The 26,564-nt window shown below is 50.5% G+C and overlaps 1 protein-coding gene across 2 annotated transcripts in view; it reads left to right on the top strand.

The window, feature by feature from the left end:
- The window catches only part of slx9 (SLX9 ribosome biogenesis factor), a gene marked incomplete at its 5' end in the record, with an annotated part of 48,316 nt that extends 22,127 nt beyond the window's left edge, over positions 1–26,189 (top strand). For both annotated transcript variants that reach the window (XM_084454137.1, XM_084454138.1), the window contains 4 exons: positions 20,694–20,765; positions 22,329–22,488; positions 25,498–25,566; positions 25,749–26,189. In XM_084454137.1, the coding sequence (XP_084310263.1) occupies positions 20,694–20,765; positions 22,329–22,488; positions 25,498–25,566; positions 25,749–25,875 (428 nt within the window). In that variant the 3' untranslated portion in view covers positions 25,876–26,189. The remainder of the gene's footprint in view (positions 1–20,693; positions 20,766–22,328; positions 22,489–25,497; positions 25,567–25,748) is intronic.
- Positions 26,190–26,564: the final 375 nt, after the last annotated feature.

The raw sequence follows: 26,564 nt of genomic DNA, 5'->3' as shown, positions 1-26,564 counted from the left end.
TGTTTGACCTTTGACCCTGTGTGTGTGTTTGACCTTTGACCCTGTGTGTGTGTTAACCTTTGACCCTGTGTGTGTGTTAACCTTTGACCCTGTGTGTGTGTTTGACCTTTGACTCTGCTTTTTACCCTGCGACTCAGGATGCTGTCGGTATTTAATATGAGAGCAGAGAGAAGAAGGAAGATGAGCTCCTTCACGCAGGGAAGCACTCATATGAACATGGCTGATACCCCTAACAGATATTAACACAGCTGTCATGGCTGATAACCCATATTTACCCATGTCGATATGATCTGTATAAAAACGAGTTCCTATGATAATCAAATGTTATACATACTGAAAAACACATGGAAACAGTGTGTTTAATAACAATAGTGTTTTTTTCCAAAACATTTGGAAAAGCCGATTAATCATAGATTTACCACATTGTTTCCTCAAAAAAAAACACAACAGCAGCTAGACAGAAATAATTATCGGTTGTTCACATCGGCCCTGTTTTGCACATCGAACCGATTCTAACAGGGCCAACACCGATATGATTGCTGATATATGGTGCATCCCTACCTTCAGGAATGCTTAGTGGGATCAGCCCAGTGAGATCAGCCCAGTGAGATCAGCCCAGGGAGATCAGCCCAGTGAGATCAGCCCAGTGAGATGGACCAGTAGAGCAGTGAGCCGAGCCAGAGAGACCAGTAGAGCAGTGAGCCGAGCCAGAGAGAGACCAGTAGAGCAGTGAGCCGAGCCAGAGAGACCAGTAGAGCAGTGAGCCGAGCCAGAGAGACCAGTAGAGCAGTGAGCCGAGCCAGAGAGACCGAGCCCCAACGAGGACTGGCTGACCCACATCCTGGTCTCTCTACGCTCAGTACTCAACGGACTGCACTTATGTAGCATTTTTATCCAAAGTGCTCTACAGTTGCCTCTCTTTCACTTTACATTTTACACTACATTAGTCATTTAGCTGAAGCTTTTATGCAAAGCCACTTTCAATTATTGCATTTAACGTAGGAAAAGTCCTACAATTCTCCAGAACTCCAACACAACAAGCTCACTCATTCACACGCACATTCACACACGATGGCGGCAGCTGCTATGCAAGGTTCTGTACCAGCCTGCTCATTGGGCACACTGAGGGAGGAGCTGGAATGGGGAATCGAACCGGGAACCTTCTGATTCCCAGACGGCTGCTCTACCTCCCGCGCTGCTGCTGCTCCACCGCCCTGGTCCTTCTCAAGCCCTTTATGAACCAGTCAGTCTGGGCAGGGCTTTGTCCTTGAAGCCCCATCCGAGCGGGTGGATCTGTTCTGCCCTGTTAACCCTTTCTGCCCACTCAGCCTTTTGGGTTTAAGCTCCGCCCACTCCCCCGAGCCCCCGGCCGCGAGGCGGAAGCGTGAAAAGTGATGCCGGCGCTCCGGGCGCCAGTCGATCAGCGGCCCCCTGCTGCTTTGACAAAGAGCACTCGCTGCACTTTAATTATAGGTATCGGTTTCGGAGAGACTGACGTAGCAATACCTCCTCCTGCTCACCGTTGGGTCAGCTCCCTGAAGACACCCCCCCCCCCCCCCTCCCTGAAGACACCCCCCCCCCCCCGATCCTGTCCTCCTCCCAGCTGAGAGTCAGGGGGGGGTCTAGGCCGTAGTGGAGGGGGGGGGTCTAGGCCGTAGTGGAGGGGGGGGGGGGTCTAGGCCGTAGTGGAGGGGGGGGGGGGGGTCTAGGCCGTAGTGGAGGGAGGGGGTCTAGGCCGTAGTGGAGGGGGGGGGTCTAGGCCGTAGTGGAGGGGGGGGGGGGGTCTAGGCCGTAGTGGAGGGAGGGGGGTCTAGGCTGTAGTGGAGGGGGGGGGGGGGTCTAGGCCGTAGTGGAGGGGGGGGGGGGTCTAGGCCGTAGTGGAGGGGGGGAGTCTAGGCCGTAGTGGAGGGGAGTCTAGGCCGTAGTGGAGGGGGGGTGGGGTCTAGGCCGTAGTGGAGGGGGGGGTGGGGTCTAGGCTGTAGTGGAGGGGGGGTGGGGTCTAGGCCGTAGTGGAGGGGGGGGGGGTCTAGGCCGTAGTGGAGGGGGGGGGGGCAGGAAAGGGAATCTGGACTTCTTCAGGCTCATAATCGGCGATATCCATTTCCGTGATCCGGGAACCCGATGCCCCCGGTGGGAGCAGGGTGGTGGGACGGCCCCTCCAGCACCACAAACAGCCCCGAGCCCACGGTCCGGTTTCCCCTATCAGCAGTCAGCCTCTGCGGCAGAGTGGAGATGCTATCTCCCCCTGTACTCCGCTGCTACAGCAACACAACACATCTGTTGTTTGCGTTGTGGTGGCGCATCAAGATCGCATAGGAGTGATCTCGCCATGCCAGGCAGATCAGCGCCGACGCAACCAATCAGAACCACTCACTCCCTACATCTCCAATAGATGCTACCAATCAGAACCACTGCCTAAGTCTCCAATAGGGTGAAAGACCCGCCTTAGTGGAAATAACTGGAGTGGAGAATCAAATCAAAACATTCACGGCCCCGTTAGGAAGAACCGCCCTAAAGACGCTGGATTGGTTCTGCAATGCAGGTTTTTTTTTTAATCTCTCAAATTGTTTCCACCCACTTTTAGCGAAAAAAGTGTGTGAATAAAAGCTGCTCCTCCCTCATCAGCGCTAGGATCAGTCACCTGGTCAGGGCAGCATGGAGAGGGATGTGATCCTCCTGGTTAGCATGGAGAGGGATGTGATCCTGGTCAGGGCAGCATGGAGAGGGATGTGATCCTCCTGGTCATGGAGAGGGATGTGATCCTCCTGGTCATGGAGAGGGATGTGATCCTCCTGGTCATGGAGAGGGATGTGATCCTCCTGGTCAGGGCAGCATGGAGAGGGATGTGATCCTCCTGGTCATGGAGAGGGATGTGATCCTCCTGGTCATGGAGAGGGATGTGATCCTCCTGGTCATGGAGAGGGATGTGATCCTCCCGGTCAGGGCAGCATGGAGAGGGATGTGATCCTGGTCATGGAGAGGGATGTGATCATCCTGGTCATGGAGAGGGATGTGATCATCCTGGTCAGGGCAGCATGGAGAGGGATGTGATCCTGGTCATGGAGAGGGATGTGATCCTCCTGGTCATGGAGAGGGATGTGATCATCCTGGTCAGGGCAGCATGGAGAGGGATGTGATCCTCCTGGTCAGGGCAGCATGGAGAGGGATGTGATCCTGGTCATGGAGAGGGATGTGATCATCCTGGTCATGGAGAGGGATGTGATCATCCTGGTCAGGGCAGCATGGAGAGGGATGTGATCCTGGTCAGGGCAGCATGGAGAGGGATGTGATCACCTGGTCAGGGCAGCATGGAGAGGGATGTGATGGACCTAAAGACATCTGAACGTTCGCATGCACGCCCTGCAGAGAGATGACCGCTCGGTTCTGGCTGGGTCATTATGGGGTGGATGTGGAGCACTCTGGCCCAGACCGGCCTATCGCCACGGCAGCAGCAGCAGCATAGGCAGCTGGGCGATGCCGTAGGAAAACCCGCCGAGCGCTGCTCTGTCATCCCCACTGAGAGAGAGAGAGAGATGGAGAGAGAGGGAGGGAGAGGGAGGGAGAGAGAAGCAGGCAGAGAGAGACGGGGAGAGGGAGAGAGAAGCAGGCAGAGAGAGAGAGAGAGAGAGAGAGAGAGAGAGATGGAGAGAGAGGGAGGGAGAGAGAGAGAGAGAGACAGGGAGGGAGAGAGAGGGAGAGAGGGAGAGATGGGGAGAGGAGGTTCAAGTCCCGGCTCCGTGCCAGAGAGCCGTCGGCCAGATGGCCGCGCGTGTGTGTGTGTGTGTGTGTGTGTGTGTGTGTGTGTGTGTGTGTGTGTGTGTGTGTGTGTGTGTGTGTGTGTGTGTGTGTGTGTGTGTGTGTGTGTGTGTGTGTGTGTGTGTGTGTGTGTGTGTAATGCTAGCGCCACGGCTGTTATGGGCTGCTGTGCACGGGGGGCAGCGTGATCAGATGAGAGTGACACGGTTCTGATTCGTCATGATTGCGATGACGTGTGTGTGAGGACGAGGGGTGACAGCAGGCCTGGGTCCGGAGCAGGTGAGGACGAGGGGTGACAGCAGGCCGGGGTCCGGAGCAGGTGAGGACGAGGGGTGACAGAAGGCCTGGGTCCGGAGCAGGTGAGGACGAGGGGTGACAGCAGGCCGGGGTCCGGAGCAGGTGAGAGGACGAGGGGTGACAGCAGGCCTGGGAGGACGAGGGGTGACAGCAGGCCTGGGTCCGGAGCAGGTGAGGACGAGGGGTGACAGCAGGCCTGGGTCCGGAGCAGGTGAGGCGGCCTGGTCATCACCGCGGGGTAGAGACACGGGCAGACAGGGGACAGCGAGCCACGCCTCCCGTCGATACGCCATCCGATAGCCCCTCCTCCCCGCCCCCCTCCCCTGAGCGCTGGCCTCCGCAGGGCAGGGCACGTCAACGCCAGCGCGGACATTGCTGTGACGCGTGGTCTATTTGTTGGCCGTCTGTTGTTTAACCTTTCCGACCTTGAGAGTGGCTGCGAGCTGATGGGGATCAATATGAGAGAGAGAGAGAGAGAGAGAGAGAGAGAGAGAGAGAGAGAGAGAGAGAGAGAGAGAGAGAGAGAGAGAGAGAGAGAGAGAGAGAGAGAGAGAGAGAGAGAGAGAGAGAGAGAGAGAGAGAGAGAGAGAGAGAGAGAGAGAGAGAGAGAGAGAGAGAGAGAGAGAGAGAGAGAGAGAGAGAGAGAGAGAGAGAGAGAGAGAGAGAGAGAGAGAGAGAGAGAGAGAGAGAGAGCAGAGGCGTGTGAGCGGAGGCCGTGTGGCCTACATGTCCCCCTACAGACAGGCACACACACACACACACACACACACACACACATCTCTGTCCCTCCTACATGCTGGTCTGTTGACTCTGGCCCCGCAGTCAGACTCAACTAAGCGCTCTGCTGGAACGTCCGTGTTGTTTTAGGTCACCGCCCAGAGAACCCGCCTCCCGGAGGCCTTCCTCCCCACGGCCGCTCGCTCAGTCAGGCGCCGGCGCTGGAGTCACATGACTGCTCATTTGACGGACGGTCGACAAAGTAAAGGAAGGAAAAGTGCATTATTAAGAGTATAATATAAGTATACATTTGCCAGGACATCACTGTAAATAAGAATGTGTTCTTAATGATTAGCCTGGTTAAATAAAGGTTCAATAAATAATACAATAAATACTGGAAGCTACGGAGTTGACGGAAAGTTGTAGAGGGAGGGATGGAAGGAGGGATGGAAGGAGGGATGGAAGGAGGGAAGGAAGGAGGGATGGAAGGAGGGATGGAAGGAGGGATGGAAGGAGGGAAGGAAGGAGGGAAGGAAGGAGGGATGGAAGGAGGGAAGGAAGGAGGGAAGGAAGGAGGGAAGGAAGGAGGGAAGGAGGATGAACACAACAAACTATAAATCTCCTGGCGCTGCCGTCGCGTCCACCCAGCCGTCTGAGAACCAGGAGGTTTCCTGGCAGCGGACTGATAGTTCCACACGTACCTGGCAGCCCCGGCCTCACTCTCACTGAGACTAGCAGCCCCGGCCTCACTCTCACTGAGACTAGCAGCCCCGGCCTCACTCTCCTCCCTGAGACTAGCAGCCCCGGCCTCACTCTCCTCCCTGAGACGAGCAGCCCCGGCCTCACTCTCCTCCCTCAGCCCCGGCCTCACTCTCCTCCCTCAGACGAGCAGCCCCGGCCTCACTCTCCTCCCTCAGACGAGCAGCCCCGGCCTCACTCTCCTCCCTCAGACGAGCAGCCCCGGCCTCACTCTCCTGGCCTCACTCTCCTCCCTGAGACGAGCAGCCCCGGCCTCACTCTCCTCCCTCAGACGAGCAGCCCCGGCCTCACTCTCCTCCCTCAGACGAGCAGCCCCGGCCTCACTCTCGCCTCCCTGAGACTAGCAGCCCCGGCCTCACTCTCTCCTCCCTCAGACAAGCAGCCCCAGCCTCACTCTCCTCCCTCAGACGAGCAGCCCCGGCCTCACTCTCGCCTCCCTGAGACGAGCAGCCCCGGCCTCACTCTCCTGGCCTCACTCTCCTCCCTCAGACGAGCTGGTGACTCAGGCGCCAGGAACAGCGTCGTGTGAAGACCTGTGTATTTATGAGTAGACCTGTGTATTTATGAGTAGACCTGTGTATTTATGAGTAGACCTGTGTATTTATGAGTAGACCTGTGTATTTATGAGTAGACCTGTGTATTTATGAGTAGACCTGTGTATTTATGAGTAGACCTGTGTATTTATGAGTAGACCTGTGTATTTATGAGTAGACCTGTGTATTTATGAGTAGACCTGTGTATTTATGAGTAGACCTGTGTATTTATGAGTAGACCTGTGTATTTATGAGTAGACCTGTGTATTTATGAGTAGACCTGTGTATTTATGAGTAGACCTGTGTATTTATGAGTAGACCTGTGTATTTATGAGTAGACCTGTGTATTTATGAGTAGACCTGTGTATTTATGAGTAGACCTGTGTATTTATGAGTAGACCTGTGTATTTATGAGTAGACCTGTGTATTTATGAGTAGTCCGTATCTTGTGATGACAGATATCTTATTGCTGCACAGGGACGGCGGTATCTTCAAGGTGCTCAGGGACGGCGTGTTCAGGCTCTGTGCTCAGAGGCGTTAAGAGCAGAATATCTGATCTCACCAGACGGCTTCCAGTCTGAACATCAGAGAACTAGGGGCTGATTACAGCTGCGTCGGTCACACAGGACAGGACAGGATAGGGGACAGGACAGGACAGGACAGGACAGGACAGGACAGGACAGGACAGGACAGGACAGGACAGGACAGGATAGGGGACAGGACAGGACAGGACAGGACAGGATAGGGGACAGGACAGGACAGGACAGGATAGGGGACAGGACAGGACAGGACAGGATAGGGGACAGGACAGGACAGGACAGGACAGGATAGGGGACAGGACAGGACAGGACAGGATAGGGGACAGGACAGGATAGGACAGGACAGGACAGGATAGGGGACAGGACAGGACAGGATAGGGGACAGGACAGGACAGGACAGGACAGGATAGGGGACGGGACAGGACAGGACAGGACAGGACAGGACAGGACAGGATAGGGGACAGGACAGGGGACAGGACAGGACAGGACAGGACAGGACAGGACAGGATAGGGGACAGGACAGGACAGGACAGGACAGGACAGGACAGGACAGGACAGGATAGGGGACAGGACAGGACAGGGGACAGGACAGGACAGGACAGGACAGGATATGGGACAGGACAGGACAGGATAGGACAGGATAGGGGACAGGACAGGATAGGACAGGACAGGACAGGATAGGGGACAGGACAGGACAGGGGACAGGACAGGACAGGACAGGACAGGACAGGATAGGGGACAGGACAGGACAGGACAGGACAGGACAGGATAGGACAGGACAGGGGACAGGACAGGACAGGACAGGACAGGACAGGACAGGACAGGGGACAGGACAGGACAGGATAGGACAGGATAGGGGACAGGACAGGACAGGATAGGACAGGATAGGGGACAGGACAGGACAGGATAGGGGACAGGACAGGACAGGGGACAGGACAGGACAGGATAGGACAGGATAGGGGACAGGACAGGACAGGATAGGACAGGATAGGGGACAGGACAGGACAGGATAGGGGACAGGACAGGACAGGGGACAGGACAGGGGACAGGACAGGACAGGGGACAGGACAGGGGACAGGATAGGGGACAGGACAGGACAGGATAGGGGACAGGACAGGACAGGGGACAGGACAGGACAGGATAGGACAGGATAGGGGACAGGACAGGACAGGATAGGGGACAGGACAGGACAGGGGACAGGACAGGACAGGGGACAGGACAGGACAGGGGACAGGACAGGACAGGACAGGGGACAGGATAGGACAGGATAGGACAGGACAGGATAGGGGACAGGACAGGACAGGACAGGGGACAGGACAGGACAGGATAGGACAGGATAGGGGACAGGACAGGACAGGACAGGATAGGGGACAGGACAGGACAGGACAGGACAGGACAGGACAGGATAGGGGACAGGATAGGACAGGATAGGGGACAGGACAGGATAGGACAGGATAGGGGACAGGACAGGACAGGACAGGATAGGGGACAGGACAGGACAGGACAGGACAGGACAGGACAGGATAGGGGACAGGACAGGACAGGGGACAGGACAGGACAGGATAGGGGACAGGACAGGATAGGACAGGATAGGGGACAGGACAGGACAGGATAGGACAGGATAGGGGACAGGACAGGACAGGATAGGACAGGATAGGGGACAGGACAGGACAGGATAGGGGACAGGACAGGACAGGGGACAGGATAGGGGACAGGACAGGGGACAGGATAGGGGACAGGACAGGGGACAGGGTAGGGGACGGGACAGGATAGGGGACGGGACAGGATAGGGGACGGGACAGAATAGGGGACAGGATAGGGGACAGGACAGGGGACAGGACAGGATAGGACAGGGGACAGTTTCAGGGCAGTTTTAACGCAGGCCAGGCTTTTAGGTCAGTCTTTCCTTCCTAAACTCTGTACTGTAGATTTGGTTCCACATACTCATTTGTGACAGTAGTGGTGGTGGTGGTGGTATAATAGTAGTAGTAGTATAGTAGCAGTATAATAGTAGTAGTAGTAGTAGTAGTAGTATAGTAGTAGTATAATAGTAGTAGTAGTAGTATAATAGTAGTAGTAGTAGTAGTAGTAGTATAGTAGTAGTATAATAGTAGTAGTAGTATAGTAGTAGTATAATAGTAGTAGTAGTAGTAGTAATAGTAGTATAGTAGTAGTATAGTAGTAGTATAATAGTAGTAGTAGTAGTAGTATAGTAGTAGTATAATAGTAGTAGTAGTAGTAGTAGTAGTATAATAGTAGTAGTAGTAGTAGTAGTAGTATAGTAGTAGTATAATAGTAGTAGTAGTATAGTAGTAGTATAATAGTAGTAGTAGTAGTAGTAATAGTAGTATAGTAGTAGTATAATAGTAGTAGTATTGTAGTAGTATAATAGTCGTAGTAGTATAGTAGTAGTATAATAGTAGTAGTATAATAGTAGTAGTAGTAGTAGTATAGTAGTAGTATAATAGTAGTAGTATAATAGTAGTAGTAGTAGTAGTAGTAGTATAGTAGTAGTATAATAGTAGTAGTAGTAGTAGTAGTATATTAGTAGTAGTATTGTAGTAGTATAATAGTCGTAGTAGTATAGTAGTAGTATAATAGTAGTAGTAATAGTATAATAGTAGTAGTAGTATAGTAGTAGTATAATAGTAGTAGTAGTATAATAGTAGTAGTAGTAGTAGTATAATAGTAGTAGTAGTAGTAGTGGTAGTAGTAGTAGTAGTAGTATAGTAGTAGTATAATAGTAGTAGTAGTAGTAGTAGTAGTAATAGTAGTAGTAGTGGTAGTAGTATTAGTAGTAGTAGTATAGTAGTAGTATAATAGTAGTAGTAGTATAGTAGTAGTATAATAGTAGTAGTAGTAGTAGTATAGTAGTAGTATAGTAGTAGTAGTAGTAGTAGTAGTAGTAGTAGTAGTGTATTTATGAGTAGACCTGTGTATTTATGAGTAGACCTGTGTATTTATGAGTAGACCTGTGTATTTATGAGTAGACCTGTGTATTTATGAGTAGACCTGTGTATTTATGAGCAGACCTGTGTATTTATGAGTAGACCTGTGTATTTATGAGTAGACCTGTGTATTTATGAGTAGACCTGTGTATTTATGAGTAGACCTGTGTATTTATGAGTAGACCTGTGTATTTATGAGTAGACCTGTGTATTTATGAGTAGACCTGTGTATTTATGAGTAGACCTGTGTATTTATGAGTAGACCTGTGTATTTATGAGTAGACCTGTGTATTTATGAGTAGTCCGTATCTTGTGATGACAGATATCTTATTGCTGCTCAGGTGACTGTGCTCATGCTCTGTGTTCAGGCTCTGTGTTCAGGCTCTGTGTTCAGGCTCTGTGCTCAGGCTCTGTGTTCAGGCTCTGTGCTCAGAGGCGTTAAGAGCAGAATATCTGATCTCACCAGACGGCTTCCAGTCTGAACATCAGAGAACTAGGGGCTGATTACAGCTGCGTCGGTCACACAGGACAGGACAGGATAGGGGACAGGACAGGACAGGACAGGACAGGACAGGACAGGACAGGACAGGACAGGACAGGACAGGATAGGGGACAGGACAGGACAGGACAGGACAGGATAGGGGACAGGACAGGACAGGACAGGATAGGGGACAGGACAGGACAGGACAGGACAGGATAGGGGACAGGACAGGACAGGACAGGACAGGATAGGGGACAGGACAGGACAGGACAGGACAGGACAGGATAGGGGACAGGACAGGACAGGATAGGGGACAGGACAGGACAGGACAGGACAGGACAGGATAGGGGACGGGACAGGACAGGACAGGACAGGACAGGACAGGACAGGATAGGGGACAGGACAGGACAGGACAGGACAGGACAGGACAGGACAGGACAGGACAGGATAGGGGACAGGACAGGACAGGACAGGACAGGACAGGACAGGACAGGATAGGGGACAGGACAGGACAGGGGACAGGACAGGACAGGACAGGACAGGATATGGGACAGGACAGGACAGGATAGGACAGGACAGGACAGGATAGGGGACAGGACAGGACAGGGGACAGGACAGGACAGGACAGGACAGGATAGGGGACAGGACAGGACAGGACAGGACAGGACAGGACAGGATAGGACAGGACAGGGGACAGGACAGGACAGGACAGGACAGGACAGGACAGGACAGGACAGGACAGGGGACAGGACAGGACAGGATAGGACAGGATAGGGGACAGGACAGGACAGGATAGGACAGGATAGGGGACAGGACAGGACAGGATAGGGGACAGGACAGGACAGGGGACAGGACAGGACAGGATAGGACAGGATAGGGGACAGGACAGGACAGGATAGGACAGGATAGGGGACAGGACAGGACAGGATAGGGGACAGGACAGGACAGGGGACAGGACAGGGGACAGGACAGGACAGGGGACAGGACAGGGGACAGGATAGGGGACAGGACAGGACAGGATAGGGGACAGGACAGGACAGGGGACAGGACAGGACAGGATAGGACAGGATAGGGGACAGGACAGGACAGGATAGGGGACAGGACAGGACAGGGGACAGGACAGGACAGGGGACAGGACAGGACAGGGGACAGGACAGGACAGGACAGGGGACAGGATAGGACAGGATAGGACAGGACAGGATAGGGGACAGGACAGGACAGGACAGGGGACAGGACAGGACAGGATAGGACAGGATAGGGGACAGGACAGGACAGGACAGGATAGGGGACAGGACAGGACAGGACAGGACAGGACAGGACAGGACAGGATAGGGGACAGGATAGGACAGGATAGGGGACAGGACAGGATAGGACAGGATAGGGGACAGGACAGGACAGGACAGGATAGGGGACAGGACAGGACAGGACAGGACAGGACAGGATAGGGGACAGGACAGGACAGGGGACAGGACAGGACAGGATAGGGGACAGGACAGGGGACAGGACAGGACAGGATAGGACAGGATAGGGGACAGGACAGGACAGGATAGGACAGGATAGGGGACAGGACAGGACAGGATAGGACAGGATAGGGGACAGGACAGGACAGGATAGGGGACAGGACAGGACAGGGGACAGGATAGGGGACAGGACAGGGGACAGGATAGGGGACAGGACAGGGGACAGGGTAGGGGACGGGACAGGATAGGGGACGGGACAGGATAGGGGACGGGACAGAATAGGGGACAGGATAGGGGACAGGACAGGGGACAGGACAGGATAGGACAGGGGACAGTTTCAGGGCAGTTTTAACGCAGGCCAGGCTTTTAGGTCAGTCTTTCCTTCCTAAACTCTGTACTGTAGATTTGGTTCCACATACTCATTTGTGACAGTAGTGGTGGTGGTGGTGGTATAATAGTAGTAGTAGTATAGTAGCAGTATAATAGTAGTAGTAGTAGTAGTAGTAGTATAGTAGTAGTATAATAGTAGTAGTAGTAGTAGTAGTAGTATAATAGTAGTAGTAGTAGTAGTAGTAGTATAGTAGTAGTATAATAGTAGTAGTAGTATAGTAGTAGTATAATAGTAGTAGTAGTAGTAGTAATAGTAGTATAGTAGTAGTATAGTAGTAGTATAATAGTAGTAGTAGTAGTAGTATAGTAGTAGTATAATAGTAGTAGTAGTAGTAGTAGTAGTATAATAGTAGTAGTAGTAGTAGTAGTAGTATAGTAGTAGTATAATAGTAGTAGTAGTATAGTAGTAGTAGTATAGTAGTAGTATAATAGTAGTAGTAGTAGTAGTAATAGTAGTATAGTAGTAGTATAATAGTAGTAGTATTGTAGTAGTATAATAGTCGTAGTAGTATAGTAGTAGTATAATAGTAGTAGTATAATAGTAGTAGTAGTAGTAGTATAGTAGTAGTAGTATAGTAGTAGTATAATAGTAGTAGTATAATAGTAGTAGTAGTAGTAGTAGTAGTATAGTAGTAGTATAATAGTAGTAGTAGTAGTAGTAGTATATTAGTAGTAGTATTGTAGTAGTATAATAGTCGTAGTAGTATAGTAGTAGTATAATAGTAGTAGTAATAGTATAATAGTAGTAGTAGTATAGTAGTAGTATAATAGTAGTAGTAGTATAATAGTAGTAGTAGTAGTAGTATAATAGTAGTAGTAGTAGTAGTGGTAGTAGTAGTAGTAGTAGTATAGTAGTAGTATAATAGTAGTAGTAGTAGTAGTAGTAGTAATAGTAGTAGTAGTGGTAGTAGTATTAGTAGTAGTAGTATAGTAGTAGTATAATAGTAGTAGTAGTATAGTAGTAGTATAATAGTAGTAGTAGTAGTAGTATAGTAGTAGTATAGTAGTAGTAGTAGTAGTAGTAGTAGTAGTAGTAGTGGTAGTAGTAGTAGTAGTAGTAGTGGTAGTAGTAGTAGTAGTGGTAGTAGTAGTAGTAATAGTAGTAGTAGTAGTAGTAGTAGTAGTAGTAGTAGTAGTAATAGTAGTAGTAGTAGTAGTAGTAGTGGTAGTAGTAGTAGTAGTAGTAGTGGTAGTAGTAGTAGTAGTAGTAGTAGTAGTAGTAGTAGTAGTAGTAGTGGTAGTAGTAGTAGTAGTAGTAGTGGTAGTAGTGGTAGTAGTAGTAGTGGTAGTAGTAGTAGTAGTAGTAGTGGTAGTAGTAGTAGTAGTAGTAGTAGTAGTAGTAGTAGTAGTAGTACTACTGTAGTAGTAGTACTGTTGTAGTGGTAGGAGGCTCCTTGCCTGGTTCTCTGTGGAGTCTGGGCTGGTCAGTATTCTGGATGAGCTGCTGGGATGTAACTGTGCGGCTGCGACCGCCCAGCGGCGGTCATGATGTGACATGGAACAGTCCTCCCCCGCCTCCTGCTCTGTCCTGCTCCATGCCTGCCCCCCCCCCGCCTCCTGCTCTGTCCTGCTCCATGCCTGCCCCCCCCCCCCCCCCCCCCCCCCCCTCCTGCTCTGTCCTGCTCCATGCCTCCCCCCCCCCCCCCTAACGTGTTTTGCGGACAGAGCAGGAGCCACAGCAGCAGATCTCCCAAATCAAGGGGGGCGTTGCTGTTTGCTGTAGACTGAGGACAACTCTCACGTCCAGAGCAGTAAAGGTGCTGGGAGGGTCAGTCTAGCCGTGGCCGGGCCGACATCATCCTGAACTAAACCAGGGTGGGACAGCAGGGTGAGGACATGGCTCTATCTAGCTCAGTCCCCGAACCCTGGGTGAGTCTGGCGTCGTGACCGGGTGAAAGACGAGCGTTTGTGTTCGTCTGCTCTCTCACTCTGCCGGAGCTCTGGTGCTCTAGCGAGCTCCTCGCGTGGCCTTCATCTGAACACGCCTCTTTCACTGGAACGCTCCAACAACCTATTAATAACCTCCCCAGCACATCCATCCATCCACCCACACACCTCCGGCAAACCAGCCTCCCTTGTTCTCTCTGACAGATGCCGCTATCTGTGACCACGTTAGCGGTCTAATGGGCTTTACATCGTCATGACGGTCGTTTACATAGTAATGTTTTTCCCCCGGTGGCCCGGTACGTGACGTCCTGGTTCAGTCCGTTCTCTCTCAGCAGCGCCGCTGAGTCGCTAATTACTCCCCCCTCCCGCCAGGGCGCTATAAATACCCCTCCTGCTCTACTGACACTTCATTTCCCCCCAAAGTCGAGGGAAGGAGGCGATCGATCGTGCTCAGACCCTCCCAGACGCCACCGCGCCTCGGATCTGCCCTCAGCCGTCGGGATGATGTTTGGGTCGATCTGCCCTCAGCCGTCGGGATGATGTTTGGGTCGAACCTTTTTTCGGGCGGTCTAAGGCCTAATTAATTAGCAGCCTAGTGGTAGTTCCACATTATCAGAATCAGAATCTGTTAATTGCCGTGCAGTTTTACAACCTACTAGGAATTTGCTTTCAGTCGTGGTGCATAACATTTCCCAGCATTGGACAAGATAGGACAGTGCAAAGACAGGACAGTGCAGAGACAGGACAGTGCAAAGACAGGACAGTGCAAAGACAGGACAGTGCAAAGACAGGACAGTGCAAAGACAGGACAGTGCAAAGACAGGACAGTGCAAAGACAGGACAGTGCAAAGACAGGACAGTGCAAAGACAGGACAGTGCAAAGACAGGACAGTGCAAAGACAGGACAGTGCAAAGACAGGACAGTGCAAAGGGCAAGTACAAAAAGCTAGTCCAAAAAAAAAAGGATAAGCTAAAGTAGTGCAGTCAGTGTATATATACAGTGAGTATGCAGAGTGTAGTGTGTAGGTGAGTGTGTGGGTGAGTGTGTGGGTGAGTGTGTGGCTGAGTGTGTGGGTGAGTGTGTAGGGGAGTGTGTGGGTGAGTGTGTAGGTGAGTGTGTGGGTGAGTGTGTGGGTGAGTGTGTGGGTGAGTGTGTAGGTGAGTGTGTAGGTGAGTGTGTGGGTGAATGTGTGTAGGTGAGTGTGTAGGTGAGTGTGTGGGTGAGTGTGTAGGTGAGTGTGTGGGTGAGTGTGTAGGTGAGTGTGTGGGTGTGTGTGCGGCATGTGAGTGTGCTGTGTCCTATAGATGCACTATATGGACAAAAGTATTGGTACACCTACACATTCCACATACAGGAGCTTTTATGACATCCCATTCTAAATTCATATGCAGCTATAGCAGCTTCCACTCTTCAGGGAAGGCTTTCTACAAGATTTTGGAGTCAGTGGGAATTTTTGCCTATTCATCAAGAAGAGCGTTTGTGAGGTCAGACACTGATGCTGGACGAGAGGACCTTAGATCACCAAGCGCAATGCCAAGCGCGTCAGATGAAGTGGTGTAAAGCACGCCGCCACTGGACTCTGGAGCAGTGGAAACGTGTTCTGTGATGAATCATGCTTCTCTATCTGGCAGTCTGATGGACGAGTCTGGGTTTGGTGAATGCCAGGAGAATGTTACCTGCCTGACTGCATTGTGCCAACTGTGTAGTTTGGTGGAGGGGGGATAATGGTCTGGTTGGTTTTCTGGGGTTGGCCAAGGCCCCTTAGTTCCAGTGAAGGGAAATGTTAATGCTTCAGCTTACCAAGACATTTTGGACAATTCTATGCTTCCAACTTTGTGGGAACAGTTTGGGAAAGACCCTTTTCTGTTCCAGCATAACTGCCCCAGTGCACAAAGCAGGGTCCATAAAGGCGTGGTTGGGTGAGGTTGGTGTGGAAGAACTTGACTGGCCCTCACAGAGCCCTGACCTCAACCCCATCAAACACCTTTGGGATGAACTACAATGGAGATTGAGAGTTACGCCGTCTCGTCCTACATCAGTGGTGATGGAGAAGGCAAGGATGGACTCGATGATGGAGGTGTATAAGAGTACCATCATTTTGTTTGGTAGACTGAATTTCTTCAGGTGCCTCAGGAAGTGTATCCTCTGCTGTGCCTTCTTCACCAGGGAGCTGGAGTTTAGTTCCCATTTGAGGTCCTGGGAGATGGTTGTGCCCAGGAAGCAGAAGGAGTCGACAGTGAACACTGGGGTGTCGTTCAGTGTGATGGGGAGGGGGCTGGTTTCTTCCTGAAGTCTACAATCATCTCCACTTGAGAGCGTTGAGCTCCAGGTTGTTTTGGCCGCACCAGGACAGCAGCTGGTCCATCTCCCACCTGTAGGCAGACTGGTCTCCCCCAGAGATGAGTCTGATGAGGGTGGTGTGGTCCACAAACTTCAGGAACTTGACAGACTGGTGGCTGGAGGTGCAGCTGTTGATGTACAGGGAGAAGAGGGGGGAGGTCCGGGCCCTTGTCGAAATGGGGGTTGGGTTGATGGGGCTGTTGGGTGGGGGTGAGGGGGGGGGGGGGGGGCATTGTTTGTCAAATCTGTAGTAAAACTCATTCTGGTCGTTGGCCAGGCGTGGGTCGTCAATGGACTGGGGAGATTTCGGCCTGTAGTTGGTGATCTGTCTGAGGCCTTTCCAGACAGGACGTGTTCCTCTCAGAACTGATGTAGTTTCTCAGAGGAGCATCGTTCAGCCTCCTTCACTGCCGTGCTAAACCTCTACTTGGCCTCTTTAAACCGCTCCTTGTCTTCACTCTTCCTGACTTCCTCCTCCGCCAGCCTGGTCCTCCTGAGCCTGGCTGTCACCCAGGGCTTGTCGTTGTGTGGGTTGGAACACACGTCCTCACAGTAGCAGACAAATGACGTCACAGACGTCACATTATAGTTCTCCTTTCCGTGGCTTATCTTTTGCTTCTTACTCTATTGTAATGTGACGGTGAGATAATGTCCACCAGACAACATCACCCTGCTGCATGAAACCAGCGTGTGATTGGCTCCACCAGACCACCATGCTATCAGTGTTCATTCCTCTCTCAGGAAGGGCAGGATGGGAACAAACGTTTACCCCTCCCCCGGGCCCCACATCAAACACTCACACACACACACACACACACACTCACACACACACACACACACACACACACACACACACACACACGGTAACACGCTGGTACACACATGCCCTTGCACAGTCCCACTGGCCTAGAGCACTGGGGACCTCAAGGTGAGAGGACAAACTTTCCATCCCTGAGCAGGATGTTCTTTGGAGGGGATGGAAATAGATACAGCAGTATATACCCCTCCCTGTCTATCTATAGAGCAGTCTATACCCCTCCCTGTCTATCTATAGAGCAGTCTATACCCCTCCCTGTCTATCTATAGAGCAGTATATACCCCTCCCTGTCTATCTATAGAGCAGTATATACCCCTCCCTGTCTATCTATAGAGCAGTATATACCCCTCCCTGTCTATCTATAGAGCAGTAGTTATATACCCCTCCCTGTCTATCTATAGAGCAGTCTATACCCCTCCCTGTCTATCTATAGAGCAGTAGTGTAGTTATATACCCCTCCCTGTCTATCTATAGAGCAGTCTATACCCCTCCCTGTCTATCTATAGAGCAGTAGTGTAGTTATATACCCCTCCCTGTCTATCTATAGAGCAGTAGTGTAGTTATATACCCCTCCCTGTCTATCTATAGAGCAGTAGTGTAGTTATATACCCCTTCCTGTCTATCTATAGAGCAGTAGTATAGTTATATACCCCTCCCTGTCTATCTATAGAGCAGTAGTTCTATACCCCTCCCTGTCTATCTATAGAGCAGTAGTGAGGTTATATACCCCTCCCTGTCTATCTATAGAGCAGTAGTGTAGTTATATACCCCTCCCTGTCTATCTATAGAGCAGTAGTGTAGTTATATACCCCTCCCTGTCTATCTATAGAGCAGTAGTGTAGTTATATACCCCTCCCTGTCTATCTATAGAGCAGTAGTATAGTTATATACCCCTCCCTGTCTATCTATAGAGCAGTAGTGTAGTTATATACCCCTCCCTGTCTATCTATAGAGCAGTAGTGTAGTTCTATACCCCTCCCTGTCTATCTATAGAGCAGTAGTGTGGTTATATACCCCTCCCTGTCTATCTATAGAGCAGTAGTGTAGTTATATACCCCTCCCTGTCTATCTATAGAGCAGTAGTGTAGTTATATACCCCTCCCTGTCTATCTATAGAGCAGTAGTGTAGTTATATACCCCTCCCTGTCTATCTATAGAGCAGTAGTGTAGTTATATACCCCTCCCTGCCTATCTATAGAGCAGTAGTGTAGGTCTATACCCCTCCCTGTCTATCTATAGAGCAGTAGTATAGTTATATACCCCTCCCTGTCTATCTATAGAGCAGTAGTGTGGTTATATACCCCTCCCTGTCCATCTATAGAGCAGTAGTGTGGTTCTATACCCCTCCCTGTCCATCTATAGAGCAGTAGTGTGGTTCTATACCCCTCCCTGTCTATACCTGTCTATCTATAGAGCAGTAGTGTAGTTATATACCCCTCCCTGTCTATCTATAGAGCAGTATATACCCCTCCCTGTCTATCTATAGAGCAGTAGTATAGTTATATACCCCTCCCTGTCTATCTATAGAGCAGTAGTATAGTTATATACCCCTCCCTGTCTATCTATAGAGCAGTAGTTATATACCCCTCCCTGTCTATCTATAGAGCAGAAGTGTAGTTCTATACCCCTCCCTGTCTATCTATAGAGCAGTATATACCCCTCCCTGTCTATCTATAGAGCAGTAGTATAGTTATATACCCCTCCCTGTCTATCTATAGAGCAGTAGTATAGTTATATACCCCTCCCTGTCTATCTATAGAGCAGTAGTGTAGTTATATACCCCTCCCTGTCTATCTATAGAGCAGTAGTGTAGTTATATACCCCTCCCTGTCTATCTATAGAGCAGTAGTGTAGTTCTATACCCCTCCCTGTCTATCTATAGAGCAGTAGTGTGGTTATATACCCCTCCCTGTCTATCTATAGAGCAGTAGTTCTATACCCCTCCCTGTCTATCTATAGAGCAGTAGTGTGGTTATATACCCCTCCCTGTCTATCTATAGAGCAGTAGTGTAGTTATATACCCCTCCCTGTCTATCTACAGAGCAGTATATACCCCTCCCTGTCTATCTATAGAGCAGTATATACCCCTCCCTGTCTATCTATAGAGCAGTAGTGTAGTTCTATACCCCTCCCTGTCTATCTATAGAGCAGTAGTGTGGTTATATACCCCTCCCTGTCTATCTATAGAGCAGTAGTTATATACCCCTCCCTGTCTATCTATAGAGCAGTAGTGTAGTTATATACCCCTCCCTGTCTATCTATAGAGCAGTAGTGTAGTTCTATACCCCTCCCTGTCCATCTATAGAGCAGTAGTGTGGTTATATACCCCTCCCTGTCTATCTATAGAGCAGTAGTGTGGTTATATACCCCTCCCTGTCTATCTATAGAGCAGTAGTGTAGTTATATACCCCTCCCTGTCTATCTATAGAGCAGTAGTGTGGTTATATACCCCTCCCTGTCTATCTATAGAGCAGTAGTGTAGTTATATACCCCTCCCTGTCTATCTATAGAGCAGTAGTGTAGTTATATACCCCTCCCTGTCTATCTATAGAGCAGTAGTGTAGTTATATACCCCTCCCTGTCTATCTATAGAGCAGTAGTGTTGTTATATACCCCTCCCTGTCTATCTATAGAGCAGTAGTGTAGTTATATACCCCTCCCTGTCTATCTATAGAGCAGTAGTGTGGTTATATACCCCTCCCTGTACGGATCGGCAGATGAACTGAGCTCCTCATCAGAGTCAGACATGTATCTTTAAACGTGACCATAGCAGCTTGTGTTGATAGTGAGAGAATAGTCCTCTTCTGCTCCTTGTTGTATTGAAGACAATAGTGCCGGCTAGTCACGTATTTCTCCGCCTTCCTATTTCCAGAGAGAGCCATATAGGTCTGAACAAATGAATGGGTATTGTAATGATGGTATTGTAACTCAAATGAGCCCCGGACAGACAGCTGAAAATGTTCTCCATTAATCAACATTATGGGTATGTCAAAAATCAGGCCCTAGTTCAAATATTCCCTTTCATCTCATGAATATAGATTTTGTCTGTCTCGTTTTTGCTTATTACTCTGTGTGTGTGTGTGTGTGTGTGTGTGTGTGTGTGTGTGTGTGTGTGTGTGTGTGTGTGTATGTGAGAGAGAGAGAGATATCCTGTATGTGTGTGCATCATGCCGTGTATGTGTAATGTTGTTTGAGCAGACTAACAGTGTGGACATCCTACTGTATGTATTGGCAGACTGACGGGGTGGATGCACTGTGTGTGTGTGATGTTTCAGGAAATAAACAGGGTCGACATCCTGTGTGTGTGATGTTGGTTGAGGCGGACTAACTGGGTGGACGTGTGTGTGTGTGTGTGTGTGTGTGTGTGTGTGTGTGTGTGTGTGTGTGTGTGTGTGATGGAGCACACTAACAGGGTGGTTAGTTCATAGACTAACAGGATGGACATACTGTGTGTTTACAGACTAACAGGGTGGACGTCTGTGTGTTTACAGACTAACAGGGTGGACGTCTGTGTGTTTACAGACTAACAGGGTGGACGTCTGTGTGTTTACAGACTAACAGGGTGGACGTCTGTGTGTTTACAGACTAACAGGGTGGACGTCTGTGTGTTTACAGACTAACAGGGGGGACGTCTGTGTGTTTACAGACTAACAGGGGGGACGTCTGTGTTTACAGACTAACAGGGTGGACGTCTGTGTGTTTACAGACTAACAGGGGGGACGTCTGTGTGTTTACAGACTAACAGGGTGGACGTCTGTGTGTTTACAGGCCCAGAAGAGAAGCAGCAGCAGCAGTCTAAGAAGGAGAAGATGAAAGACAGGAGGGATCGCTGGCTGAATAGTGAGTATGCCTGCTGCGCATCCACGCGCATACACACACTCTCTCACACACTCTCACACACACACACACACACACACACACACACACACACTCACACACGCACGCACGCACGCACGCACGCACGAACGCACGCACACACACACACACACACACACACGCACACACACTCTCACACACACACACACACACACACACACACACACACACACACACACACACACACACACACACACACACACACACCTAGTATCAGCTCCACACAACCAAGCACCACACTAATCCTCAAAGACCAGCTGACTCCACAACTTACTATCACAAGATAGATTCAGCACCTTTAACATATCCTTCCTTTTCTTGTTGTTGTTTACATTTGTGATGTGAAGTCAGGTGTGTCTGTGTTCCGCTAGCGTAGATAGACGCCTCAGGAGGACGGGGTCTTTACTGGGAGAAATGAGCTGGATCTGAGCTGGATCTTTCTGGGACGCTGGGAGGACGCTGGCGCTGTCTCTGTAATTAAACCCCCCACACCTCCTTCCACAGCCTCTATAATTATGATCACTGGGAACCCAATCTGCTGATCCAATCAATTCCTGAGAAACACTAGACGTATCCTGCATGCATATAATTAGGAGCTAATGGTCCTTTTGACCGTCTCTGAAATCCGAGACGGCACCGCGCTCCGACAGTTCTCTGGAAATTAAGAAGGAGAGAAAAAACTGTCTCATGATGATGATGATCTTTAGTGTGCTGAGCCTGGCTGCGTTCCGGGAACAGGCGGGTGGGAGGGGGCGGAGTCTCCTCTGGACCGCGCTGACCAGGCCGATGGAGACCGGCGTGCGTAGGCGCGACCGCCATGTGTGCCCGTGTGCTCAGGTCATGTTATTGAGTGAGACGTAGGCTACCTTAACGCCGATGAACCTGCACAACATCATTTTGAATTGAGCTGTTTTTCTCGAGTCGAGTTGCGAGTCACACATTTTATCAGCATCCCAGAAAGATCCAGCTCAGATCCAGCTCATTTCACCGAGTAAAGACCCCGTCCTCCGTCGTCTATCTACGCTAGCGGAACACAGACAGACCTGACTTCACATCACAAATGTAAACAACAACAAGAAAAGGAAGGATATGTTAAAGGTGTTGAATCTACTGCATCGCCTTGTGACATCTGGTTGGGATGTCATTTCCTTCCTGCTGTGATCACAGTATTTATTGCGGCGGTGATGTAGTGCGTCATGTGATCCAGTCACGTCACACGTCACGTGTTTCACCTCACGTCACACGGCGTGGAAACATCAGTCATCTATGAAGCGATCAACCCCGTCGCAGCCTGGCTCCTTTAACCGGAGGATCTGAGGGGTTGATTGATCTCATTCACTCTGGGGACGTCCCGCTTACATTTAGGATACGTTTCAGTCAAGACGCTTTTAACCAAAGTGACCTACAGTTATATATTGGGGTTAAGTGCCTTGCTCAAGGGCACAACAGCAGGCAATGATTGATGGGAAGACTTACAGTAGAGTAACAGTGTTTTAAACGGGTCTGTTGTGTGTTTCTCTCTCCCAGAGATCAGCTCTATCAAGTTGGCGCGTGAGCAGCAGGTGGCGCTGGCCCGGCGCCAGGCCACGCCCGTGGTGGGAGACATGAGGCCGCTGGCCGACGCCCTGCCAGAGCTCTCCCAGCTCCTCCCCTCCGCCAGGGCCTCCACCCGCAGGAAGAACAGAGTGTGAGTGCCTTAATACCCCGGGTAAAGAACAGAGTGTGCCTTAATACCCCGGGTAAAGAACAGAGTGTGCCTTAATACCCCGGGTAAAGAACAGAGTGTGCCTTAATACCCCGGGTAAAGAACAGAGTGTACCTTAATACCCCGGGTAAGAACAGAGTGTACCTTAATACCCCGGGTAAGAACAGAGTGTACCTTAATACCCCGGGTAAGAACAGAGTGTGCCTTAATACCCCGGGTAAAGATTAGAGTGTGCCTTAATACCCCGGGTAAAGAACAGAGTGTGCCTTAATACCCCGGGTAAAGATTAGAGTGTGCCTTAATACCCGGGTAAAGAACAGAGTGTGCCTTAATACCCCGGGTAAAGAACAGAGTGTGAGTGCCTTAATACCCCGGGTAAAGAACAGTGTGCCTTAATACCCCGGGTAAAGAACAGAGTGCCTTAATACCCCGGGTAAAGAACAGAGTGCCTTAATACCCCGGGTAAAGAACAGAGTGTGCCTTAATACCCCGGGTAAAGAACAGAGTGTGAGTGCCTTAATACCCCGGGTAAAGAACAGTGTGCCTTAATACCCCGCAGGAAGAACAGAGTGTGAGTGCCTTAATACCCCGGGTAAAGAACAGAGTGTGCCTTAATACCCCGGGTAAGAACAGAGTGTGTCTTAATACCCCGCAGGAAGAACAGAGTGTGAGTGCCTTAATACCCCGGGTAAAGAACAGAGTGTGCCTTAATACCCCGCAGGAAGAACAGAGTGTGAGTGCCTTAATACCCCGGGTAAAGAACAGAGTGTGCCTTAATACCCCGGGTAAGAACAGAGTGTGTCTTAATACCCCGGGTAAAGAACAGAGTGTGTCTTAATACCCCGGGTAAAGAACAGAGTGTAAGTGCCTTAATACCCCCGTCCCGGTTTGGGGGCCGGTCTCTGGGGGACCCCCTCGTTCCCGGTGGTGGGCGCTCCAGGCGGCTCGTTAGAGGCTGGGTTAGCAGCCTTGCTCCAGAGACCAGACCAGAGCCCAGAGACCAGACCAGAGCCCAGAGCAGCTCCAGAGACCAGAGCCCAGAGCAGCTCCAGAGACCAGAGCTCAACCCAGAGCAGCTCCAGAGCTCAGAGCAGCTCCAGAGACCAGAGCTCAACCCAGAGCAGCTCCAGAGACCAGAACTCAGCCCAGAGCAGCTCCAGAGACCAGGGCCCAGCCCAGAGCAGCTCCAGAGACCAGAGCTCAGCCCAGAGCAGCTCCAGAGACCAGAGACGCCAGAGCCCAGACCAGAGCAGGTCCAGAGCCCAGAGCTCAGCCCAGAGCAGCTCCAGAGCCCAGAGCTCAGCCCAGAGCAGCTCCAGAGACGCCAGAGGGCCAGCAGGCCGGTGGGGTCTGGCTCCTCCACACAGGCCAGCGTCAGATACGGGATGAAGAGGAGGGAGTTTTAGTCAGGTGAAGAGGAGAGGTCACAATACGAGACTGTCTTTAATGCGACTGCTGCAGGAAATGGAGGCATTATTAGATTTTATGACCCATTTTTAGCAGCTCTCCTGTTCGCTGGTGACCAGAGACGGTCAGAGACGACGTCATGAATCCAATAAAAAACTCCTTCCGTCGCCTCCAGCGGTAATTCGGCGGGTAAATCAAGTCAGGTCTTGTCAGAAGTAGTTTCAATTATCCTGACCGCTCTTTGGATATGAACGCTGAGAGACGGACTTAGTGCCGCTGCCACCATGCGGGGAGGGGGGGGGAGGGGCGGGGGGGGTCATTGCTATAATCCAGCCTGGCCAGGAAACACTGCGAGGCTTGTTTAATGTGATGGGTAGTTTTTCACCCAGGGTTGTAAATGTCTGAGCGGAGCCGAGGCCGACGGAAGCTCTCTCAGCCTGATTAGACCTGGCTCTGATAAAACAAGATGGCGGCGTATAACGTGTCATAACCTGTAGGCAAGGTGAGAGACAAGGTCTATATGCACAGACGGGGACTAAATTGTTGGTATCCTTCCGTTAAAGAAAGAAAAACCCACAATGGTTAAGGGTACCATCATTTTTGTACAGGCCAAAAGCAATGGATGATTTTTATTTTTAAATGTATTATTACTTTTGTCAGTTTCAAGTTATTTCAGTGACCATTGTGGGTTTTTCTTTCTTTAACGGAAGGGTACCAACAATTTTGCCCACGTCTGTATGTGTATAGATGTCACCTTTGAGCTTAGTTAATGATCATGTTGGTTTGCACAGAGATGTTTATCCCCAGATAGACCAGAGGTGTGGTAGCCAGGCAGGGGAGCGCCTGTGTGCTTCGCTTGTCTTCATTTGACTGATATTTCTGATGTCTCTGTTGTTAAGATCCAGAACAAGTCTGAAAGAGGGTTAGGGTTAGAACAAGTCTGAAAGAGACGTTGCATAACTTCACACAGAAGGAATGGCTTGGTGTTTTTTAGCTGAAAATCTGAAGGAAAAGAATAAATGTTCCAGCATGGAGAGAACTGGCTGATAAGCTGCTGCTACGTCCAACGCTCAGTCAAGTTTTAGGACGGCCAACAGTGTTGAGGGTCGGAGAGGAGAGGCCGGCTCGCCTAGCAAAGCACAAGATGGACACTTCAGACCCGTCTGTAGCTCTGTAGAGGCTAGCCTCCATGGTGCTTTGTGTGTTGGGCTGTAGAGCAGAGCGCTGTGTAGAGGCTAGCCTCCATGGTGCTTTGTGTTGGGCTGTAGAGCAGAGCGCTGTGTAGAGGCTAGCCTCCATGGTGCTTTGTGTGTTGGGCTGTAGAGCAGAGCGCTGTGTAGAGGCTAGCCTCCATGGTGCTTTGTGTGTTGGGCTGTAGAGCAGAGCGCTGTGTAGAGGCTAGCCTCCATGGTGCTGTGTGTGTTGAGCTGTAGAGCAGAGCGCTGTGTAGAGGCTAGCCTCCATGGTGCTTTGTGTGTTGGGCTGTAGAGCAGAGCGCTCTGTAGAGGCTAGCCTCCATGGTGCAGACGCTCTGTAGAGGCTGGCCTCCATGTTCCTGCTCATCTTGTCGTCTCGTCCCTTCAGGCCGGTGAAGAAGAAGCCGGAACCCACGGACTTCAGCCTGATGAAGGCTTCACAGAAACGCAAGCTCATGTGAGAATCTCTCTTAACCCTAACCCTTCTGTATCTGACCAGCTCCTCAGCTGCTCTGCCTCTAAACCGGTTTAACTCTCAATTTCATAGAACGTGGATTCACAGATTCTGTATTTTACCTCATGACATGGCAGTTTATTTGTGTCTTGTTGTTATTGCCTCACATGCGTTTCTCCTTGTAGTGAGACGGAGACTAATCGGTTTAGCGAAGCTGTGAAGGACCTGTCCTCAAAGAGCAACCCGCTGGCCGCCATCGGAGAGATCCTGAGGAAGAGGATGAGGCAGGAGGAGGAGCAGGGACCCGGCTAACTCCTGGACAGGTCACCTGCAGCAGGACGGAGACCCGGCTAACTCCTGGAGAGGTCACCTGCAGCAAGACAGGGTCCAGGCTAACTCCTGGAGGCAGCGATCACCTGGCAGCAGCAGGTCTGAGACATTGCAACAAAAAAAACAGCACCTTTATTTATGGGCCCCCCAGCGGTGTTCTGTCCTTCAGACGCCAGCTTCCTTCAGCGTAGAAGAGTCAGATATCAAACAGGACAAACGAGTTGTTTTGAACCGTCGCGTTCAAACAGATCTGGAGCGGAATGCCAGAGTTCCCAGAGAAACAGCTGTCCTATCGCATATCCTAACTTAACCCTATCCTCCAACTTTCTTACTGTATATCTTCCACTTTTCTTAGGCAGTAATAAATTGCAGCATATTGAAAACGCGTCTCTCTTATTGCACACTATATTGCGTGTAGTTGTGATCTCTTGAGAGGGATCTATGCCTGCACACTGCATGTGACAGCTGCTGTGAAGAGGATGAGGTACAAGGCCTGTCTGAACTCCACAATACGCCAAGTCTACATCAGGACGTACTACGAGCTCATAGGTGAGGCTGCTGTTTTACATACTAGTGTACTAGTGTACTAATGAAGAGAAACACCACTTTCCTGTCCTTTCCTCAGATTACGCTGAAGAAACCTTGTGATTCTGTCATCACCACAGGAACAC

The sequence above is a fragment of the Borostomias antarcticus genome (genome assembly GCF_949987555.1).
Source record: "Borostomias antarcticus genome assembly, chromosome: 19".
NCBI classification, from domain to species: Eukaryota; Metazoa; Chordata; class Actinopteri; order Stomiiformes; family Stomiidae; genus Borostomias; species Borostomias antarcticus.
The sequence above is the reverse complement of the archived record's forward strand: the minus strand, read 5'-3'. Positions and strand labels throughout refer to the sequence as shown.